The 9,337-nt window shown below is 35.5% G+C and overlaps 1 protein-coding gene across 1 annotated transcript; it reads right to left on the minus strand.

Moving 5' to 3' along the window:
* Nucleotides 1-903: 903 nt before the first annotated feature.
* On the minus strand, nt 904-4,557 carry LOC133800958 (receptor-like protein 42). Its single transcript, XM_062239070.1, has one exon. It carries the CDS (start codon nt 4,236-4,238, stop codon nt 996-998), a length of 3,243 nt encoding a protein of 1,080 aa, XP_062095054.1. The 5' UTR covers nt 4,239-4,557; the 3' UTR covers nt 904-995.
* Between the last annotated feature and the right edge of the window lie 4,780 nt (nt 4,558-9,337).

Here is a 9,337-nt window from a genome sequence, read left to right on the forward strand (position 1 = left end):
AAAAAACCAATTGGTTTTTGTCCCACATCTTTTGTGAAGAAAAGTGTGTCTCAAAGAATAGTCTATATATAGAGATTAGAGGCCTTAGTTTTATTTACACAAAAACATATGTTTTATATATATTTGTCTTCTATTGAAGATTAAGATATATATAATTTCTCAATATTGTTTTTCTCTTTTACTCTTTATAGTTCTTAGATCTGTTCTAGTGTGATAGAGTTCGGGCATATTTGGTTCGGCGAAGTAATTGAGTTACTTGTCGTTCACCGTTGTATCCTGGGAGATAGACGTCGAAACCTCGTAGAGGCGGCGAATCTGTTTTAAGGAAACTGCGTGTTACACAGGCCTCGGCTTTTAATTTTGTTCTTTATAATTATTGTGTAAATTAATTATAATTGCTATTTATATTATAGTTATTTATATATTGTTATTTATAATTATAATATTATATTGTTATATATATTATAAGTTATTTATAATTATAATATTATATTGTTATATATATTATAAGTTATTTATAATTATAATATTGTTATTTATATTATAGTTATTTATATATTATTATTTATAATTATAATATTATATTGTTATATATATTATAAGTTATTTATAATTATAATATTATATTGTTATATATATATTATAAGTTATTTATAATTATAATATTGTTATATATATTATAAGTTATTTATATATTGTTATTTATAATTATAATATTTATGTATCTTTAATTTAGTAGATATAAATATTGTATTTATCATATTGCATTTATTCAAGTAATATATACGATATGTTTTTTTTTTCTTACAATATATGCCTTTATAATTCTCTTCAGCTGATTAACATATCTACAAATTCAGGACTAGAATTGTTACATCAATCGGCACAAACAGACCCCTCAAATAGAGAAACGGATATCTTATTATCCAGACTGAAATACAAAGTAACTCACTTATCATAAATACAAAGTAGCTCACTTATCATATTTTAATATATCAACTCTTTGTCCATAGAAACCACTTATTTGACACAGCTGAGGGAAAGAACCTAGAAAAAATATCATCAACACATTTATAGTGCCATGCCCTCCATCTCTTGCAAAACAAAAGCGGCCCAAAGACAATACCAAACCCAACAGCGAATCCAAGTTCAACACTCAATAGATTCCAATCAATGCTCTTATGGCCTTTCACTGTATTAGGCAACAAAGTTTCAGTTCCCACTTCATCCAAGCATTTTGTCATCAAAGGGAATCCACAAAGTCTTTTATTACCAATAAAGGAATCTGCTGAAAATGTTTGAAATTGATTAGCCTTTGGTATCCTTCCAACCAGCTGATTAAATGATAGATTCAGGAATGAAAGGAAGGTGAGTTGCTCTAGTGAGGTTGGAATTGACTCAATCAGGTTGTTCCTCGACAGATCTAATGACTCCAATTGCCTCAAGTCACCTATAGAAGATGGGATTTTCCCAGTGTGAGCATTGTTGGACAAGTTGAGAACAGTAAGAGCTTGAAGCTGTCCCAATGCAGCTGGTATTGGTCCTTGGAGATTGTTGCTTGAAAGGTCAATGGAAATGAAGATATTTAGTATCTTTGTCAGCTTCATCTCTTGGCCTTTGGAGGTGACTGTCACTATATACCGATAATATACTGAGGAAATGCTCATTTGGTTTACATTCAATGTGACAGAATACAAATGAGTGAATCCGAGAACATTAGAATTTGTGTTATTGACATTGGCTTGGACGTTGTCATTATGAACCATCATTGCCTGCATCGTTTTTAACCATTGTCCTGGTAGTCCTCCACTGAAATTGTTTTCAGCTAGATCCAATATTTGAAGCATCTCCCAAGTTCCATTTGCATTTGGACATCCAATGGTACCAGAAAATTTGTTGGATCGAAGAATAAGTACTTGCAAAGTTGTTGAGCTCTTCAACAAGCAAGGAAATTCACCAATCATGTTATTGTGGCCGAGGTCTAAAACCTCTAATCCAGTACAATTGGCTAGGGAATTTGGTATCTTTCCTTGGATGAAATTTCCATTGAGATCCAGTGTCTTTAAATCACAATCTGCTGGAGCTAAGGCATCTTGAATCAAGCCTCTTAAGTTGTTCTGTCGCAAATTGAGTACCTCCAGTGAAACACCTATTTCAAACAAACATCTTGGTATTTTACCACTTAATTTGTTGTGAGACAAATCAAGAACTTGAAGGCCACTAGCACTGCAAATGGATTCAGGAATGACCCCTCTAAGGCTGTTATTTGATAAAGAGAAAAATCCAAGAGATGAAAGGTCATTAAAAAAGTCAATTGGAATGGAAGAAGTAAAATTATTATTGGAGAAATCTACATAACCAATTGAAGCCGGTACAACAGGGATCTTTCCTCCAAGATAGTTTGACTTTAGATCTAGGAGACTGAGAGAATTAGGAAGAGAATAAGGTTCCTCCAAACCAACTAGGTGATTATGTGAAAGGTTCAAAAAGGCAAGATTTGTGCTGTTCCCAACTTCCCAGATCCAATTAGGTATCCCCCCATGAATTTGGTTGTTTGAAAGATCCAAAGCAATTAGTTGTAATTGATTCTTCAAATGATCAGGAAATGTCCCTATGTTGCAAAATGCTAGTCTTAACTCTACAAGCTGGGGAAAGGAAGACATGAGAGTAAATTCACTCACACTTGCATTCACTGACCAATTATTGTATGAAAGGTCAAGAACAGCAAGTTGGTCTATTTCTTGAAAGATGTCAAGTTGTACAGTGCCATTGAGCTTGTTATAAGAGAGATCAAGTGAGCTAAGATTTCGGAGTTTAAAGATAGACATTGGGAATGACCCTTCTAGATTGTTGCTGCTCAAATCTAGAGTCGTCAAAACAGAGGAAGATGCAATTTGAAACTCAAGAATGCTAAATTGGTTTTTGGATAGTGAGATTGTTTTCAATGATGGAAGTTCAAACAATGATGAAGGAATACTACCCTTGAGAAAATTATGCTCCAAATCAATCTCAACTAAGTTCAGAAGACCATTTAAATGAGCTAGAGGAATTTCGCCTGTAAAGCCATTATGAGAGAGATCTATTTGAGTGAGTTTCTTGGACTTGTTGAAAGAGGGTATTAGACCTGTGAAATTGTTAAAAGACAATTGAAGAGAGCTAAGTTGGGTGAGTTTTGCAATGGAACTTGGAATTGTTCCACTAAAGTTGCAAAAGGAAAGGTCTAATGTGGACAAGTTCCAAAGGTTACCAATAGATATTGGTAATTCCCTTGAAAAATCTGTGAAGGGAAGCATCAATATTTGGAGGGAATTATTTCTAGGAAATTCTGGCAAAGAACCACTAAGTAATACATTGTCTGTAAGATCAAGAGTCTTTAGTGTAGGTACCTTGAAAATTTCATTTGGAAATGTTCCATACAGTTGACAAGAATGGAGACTCAAAGCACTCAACCGTGAGAAATTTGCAAAGAATCCAGGGACAGGATCAAGAAAATCATTATTGTCCAGTCGAATCACTGACAAGGATTGAAGCTTCACAAGTGACTGATCAAAAGGTCTAGAAAGAGAGCAATCAGACAAGCTCAACACTCTCAGATTAGGCAGTGAAGATGACAAGGCTTGGCACCACTCGTTCCCACTCGTTGACATGTTTACACCATCAAAATATAATTCTTCAAGCTTTGAAAGATTCTGAACCAGCATTTTCAAAGTGGGATTTTCAAGTTTCAGCTCATTAGCTGCAAGAACTATGGTTGGGTCATAGTTGTAAGTCGTGGATAAATCAAGTTTAATCAATCTTGTTAGGTGTGACATCTCACTTGGTATTTGCCCTAGAAAGCCTGCACTTGATAAATTCAGATACTTCAACTTTTTGAGGTTTCCAATCCCAGATGGTATCATAGAACTGAAAAAGTTACAAGACAAATCAAGGTTCTTGAGATGTTGAAGATTGAAAAGGCTGCTTGAATTGTCAAGTTCACCAGAGATTCCTTCATTGCTCAAGTTAAGATCCACAACATGGCCCTCTTTGCAGGATACACCTTCCCAAAAACAGCAATCAGGACTTTGGACATTCCATTTTACAAGCTTTGTAGATATTTCATGGTCAAATTCGAGGTTCTTTCTCAGTTGCACCAACAATGTTTGCTGGTGACCAAGACACTGGCTAGAAACCAAAAATACATTGACACCAAGAAGAATTGAAATTATGAAAAGCCATGAGAATGGTGTAGTTCTCATTGGTGAATATGTCAAGGACAAAGATTAATACTCACTAAACCTTGTAAATTCTGCTATGCATAAGCACTTTCTCTAAAGAAAAATAGAGAAAATTTTGAAAAGGTATGCAACTTTATGAACTCAGCTTACTTGGAAGTTAAAACCCCGTCTTTTTTGCTTAATCTAAAAGGCAATAACATGCATTAATATAAATACAGAATGAAGAAAAATATTGTTTTGTGTAGTTTCTTCTCTCTTTTGCTTGTGCTCACTTCCTCAAATTCACTTGTACTTTCTTCAAGAAACCTCTTCTAATTTTATAGACAAACTATACCATGTGAATGTATTTACAATATTTCATCGCACAAATATAGAAACTTGTGCACTTATAATGAAGCTCTTTTAGACAATAAAAGTGGGATAAGCTACAGCCATAGACAGGTGAAACATTTGTCTTTAGTGTCATATGCCTTATAGTGGTTCATTGATTTTAAGCCTCAAATATCTTTGCAGGCTGGGGTCCTTACTCTATGACCTCTTATAGTGATTGAGGTGTGGTTTCCCACTATTAAGTAAAAAATAAATTAGGAAAATTAGCAGTTTCTAGGCCTTACTATTTCCTCAAATGGGCCTAGAAAACAGACACTATTCGAAAATGCGGAAAAAGAATTGTCAAATATTTCTGCATATTACTGGCTTTAAAGTCAATGACCATGTACTTGAAAGTGATCAAATTTTGTTTTCTGGTCATTCTTTTTTTTTTTAAAAAAAATCCCAAATTATATGGTTTTATTGAAAGGAATAGTAGTCACATCACATTATTTGGTAGGTGAAGGTGTATGGTGTGTCATCCTACACTAACTCAAGTGTGCTAAATTTGAGTATTCTAGGTTAAAACAATATCTAAAGCCTTGTTTAATTTTATTTAGAAAATATATTAATTTATTTTTATTATATTTTTTAATTATCATTTAAATTTTAAATAGATAAACAATGTCATATATTATAAAAGAATGACATAAACATATTAAAAAAAATTAAGTCAAAATATTGTCTATAGTTTAAAAAATATATATAATATGATAGTTTTTATTTTATTTTTTTTTAAAAAAATCGTTAAACTAAGAATCTGTTAAACGCACACGTTTTACATATAAAGATATGGTGAGTAAAATATTTGATGTTGTTTATTAGTTTGAAATTTAGTGTTCATAATAATTTAAATTTTGGTATTTTTTATATTTTCACTTATATATTATATATGGTGATTCTAGTTTTAAAATTAAATACTTTCTTTTTTCTAATTTTCTTTTATAATAATATCCAATATTCAAAAATTCTAAATCAAAACTATGAATTTAAAAAATTTATTTGATCAAATTTTAATTATTTAATTTAAAAAAATAAAAAATAAAAAAAGTTATATAAAAATATATATTATTTAATTAATGGCTAGAGCGATTAAAATAAGTAATATCTCACTAAAAAAATTAAACGAAAAAAATAAGAAATATGTATATTTAGGTCTGAGATCACTATTACATGTATGTTTGGACAAACAAAATATATTAAATGACAAAATAAATACTTAATAAGAAAAAGAAAGAAAGAAAATAATAAATTTAAGTATATAAATATTGACGACTAATTTGGTTGAAGGTTTCTTTTTGCTGAAGTATCTTGGAGTTCCTCTGAGACCTACCAAATGGAAGGCTACCAACTCTGATATTATTCTCAAGAAGATTAGGTTGCATCTAAATGTCTGGGCAAGTCGTCACCTTTCTTATGCTAGTCAGGTTCAGCTGGCGCACTCAGTTTTGTTAGGGATTCGCAACTATTGGATGAGAATATTTCTGCTGCCTCAGAGTGTAGTTAGAGACATTGATTGTCTTTGTAGAAGTTTCCTTTGGGGTGAGAAGGGTTCCCGTAGTAAATTTCATCTTACTTCTTGGGAGCAAGTTTGTCGTCTGAAGGCTTATGGTGGGCTGGGTTTTAGAGAAGGGTCAGCTTGGAATAAAATTTTTCTTGCTAAATATATTTGGGCTATATCTTAAGCAGGATCAACTTTGGGTGAAATTGGTGAACTGTATATACTTAAAATGGGCTTACCTTTGGGATTATAAGTTAAAGCAAATTCAAGTTGGTACTGGCAGAAACTCATTAAGCTTTGTAGGGTTTTGTCTAGCACTGTTTTGGAGTCTGTTGTGGTGCATGGAAAGCTTCAGTTGGGCAAATTCTATTCTCAGATTCTTCCAAGCGAGTAGGTAGCTTATGAGAGAATTGTTTGGTGCAAACTTTCAGCTCCAAACACATAGGTTCATGTTGTGGCAAGCTGTTAATAATCATCTTCTAACTAGAGATTTACTTCATTACTGTCACTTGAATGTTCCCTCTTTGTTATGTCCAGTTTGTGCTCAGGTTGATGAAAGTCACTCCCACTTATTTTTTGATTGTATATTCTCCAAGAGGATCATACAGAAAGTTTATGGTTGGCTGGGTGAGGTGATTTGGCATGAGAAGTTTGAGGATTGGCTACTGTGGTTGGATGGTCGCAGTAGAGGTTGGGTGTACCATGTGGTGGTCGCGGCTCTTACTGCTACTACCTATTTTCTTTGGTTAAATAGGAACCATTGTTGCTTTGATAATAGCTTATTTACTGTCTCTAAAATTGATAGCTTGATTAGGTTCTCTGTAAAAACAAGAGTGCTTAACATTAATTCTAGGAAGTTTTCTTCTAGAGAGAGGCAAATGTTAGAGTTTGTTTATTGCTTGTAATCTGTTGGGGGAGTTTCTGCTCTTGCCTTTTGTCGTCCCCTGGTTGTTTGATTAATAAAATTTTTCATCTTGGTAAAAAAAAAAAAATTCGAGAATATCTAGCGATTGCAGCAACCTGGCTGATCGTTGGTGCTCCGCCTTTGTTTGTTGGCAGGTGAGGCCATGAGCCACGTATTCTGCTACTTCCTTTTTCATCTTCGGCCACCAAAAATATTTCCTTAAATCCTTGTACATTGTTGTGGCGCCGTGGTGCATTGCGTAAGGGGCATTGTGTGCCTCATAGAAGCTGCATCTTCGGGAACACAAATTCTACCTTTAAATCCTAACACCCTATCTTCCGATATGTGGAATCTTGGTCGCATATCCTTCCTCACCTCGTGTTTGATCATCTCATACCAAGGTTCCAAAAGTTATCCCCCTTGTATGGCTTCCATAATGGTGGGTTGCACCAAAAGATTTGCTAATTTGCCAACAACTACCTCGAGATCCAACGTAGAGATGTCACCTTGCAGTTCCAAGGGCATTTCTCGCACTGTCATCACGTACGCCATCGACTGCTGGCTCAGAGCATCTGCCACCTTATTGGCCTTTCCGAGATGGTATAGAAGTCATAATCATAATCGTTAAACAATTCTAACCACCGATGCTGCCTCATGTTCAATTCTTTCTGGGTGAAGAAATACTTGAGGCTCTTGTGGTCGGTGTAAATGTCGCAATGTATCCCATAGAGATAATGCCACTAGATTTTTAATGCGAACACTACTGCAGCCAACTCTAAGTCATGTGTCGGGTAGTTCTTTTGGTAACTCTTTAGCTGTCGGGACGCATAAGCTATCACATTTCCATGTCGCATCAGTACCGCCCCCAGTCCTTGTCCTGAGGCATCATTGTAGATCATGTATCCCTATGTTCCACTGGGGATAATCAACACTGGAGCAGTGGTCAACCTCGTATTTAGTTCTTGGAAACTCCTCTCACACTGTTCAGTCCATACAAACTTAGAATTTTTACGGGTAAGAGCGGCATAGCTATTTTCGAGAACCCTTCTACGAACCGCCTATAATACCCAGCTAATCCGAGAAAACTTCTCACTTCTTGAGCATTCTTCGGAGATTTCCATTGACTTACTGCCTCTATCTTGGTAGGATCCACGGATATCCCTTCTCCTGACACCACATGGCCCAAGAAACTCACCTTTTCCAACCAAAATTCATACTTGGAGAATTTGACATAAAGTTTTTGTTCCTTCAAACACTGAAGAACCATTTCCAAATGCACTGCTTGTTCCTTCGGGTTCCTCAAGTATATCAAAATATCATCAATAAACACAATGACGAATTTATCCAAAAACTCGCTAAACACTCGGTTCATGAGGTCCATTAATGTGGCAGGTGCATTGGTGAGTCTGAAAGACATCACTACGAACTCGTAGTGACCATACCGTGTCCGAAACGTTGTCTTAGGTATGTCCGACTCCTTAACTATGAGCTGATGGTAACCTGATCGGAGATCTATCTTGGAGAATACCAATGCTCCCTAGAGTTGATCTAATAAATCATCGACCCTAGAAAGCGGGTACCGGTTCTTAATCGTCACCTTTTTCAGCTCCCGATAGTCTATACACATTCTCATGGAGCCGTTCTTTATTCTTTACAAATAATATCGGGGCTCCCCATGGAGAATGGCTTGGTCTTATGAACTTTTTATCCAACAGCTCCTGCAGTTGAGCTTGCAGTTCCTTCAATTTCAGTGATGCCATCCGGTACAGAGCTTTCGAAATGGGCGCTGTCCCTGGAATAATTTCTATTTCGAATACCACTTCTTGCTCCGGCGGTAGACTGGGAAGGTCATAGGAAAAACTTCAGGATATTTGCATATGATGGGTACTTCAGCTAGTTGTAACGTGCCCTCTTTATTTTTATCCACAACGTGTGCTAGATATCCCATGCAACCGTCCCCTAACATCTTCCTCGCCTTCATGGCAGAGATCATCAAGAATTTCTTTTCCCTGGGTGCACCTTGGAACGTAAATGGCTCTTCTCCTGCCGGTTTGAAAACCATTCTCCTCTTCTTACAGTTCACTATGGCACCATACTTAGATAACCACTCCATCCCTAATATTACGTCATATTCGTGTAGGTCCAAAATCAACAGGTCTACTGTCAATTCTCATCTCTTTACCCAAACTGGTACGACTCTTACCCATGACTGCACCAACATATCTTCGCCTGAAGGCAACGACACCCCACATAAATTAGGCATAGGTTCAGGCATTCTATTCAATTTTTCAACAAAAGAGGCAGCTACGAAAGAATGCGATGCACCAGTGTCCATTAATGCATATG

The sequence above is a fragment of the Humulus lupulus genome, chromosome 9, assembly GCF_963169125.1.
Source record: "Humulus lupulus chromosome 9, drHumLupu1.1, whole genome shotgun sequence".
Classification (NCBI taxonomy): Eukaryota; Viridiplantae; Streptophyta; class Magnoliopsida; order Rosales; family Cannabaceae; genus Humulus; species Humulus lupulus.

Coding starts and splice junctions, on each gene's coding strand:
- LOC133800958 (XM_062239070.1), bottom strand. CDS start 4,238: ATGAGAACTACACCATTCTCATGGCTTTTCATAATTTCAATTCTTCTT.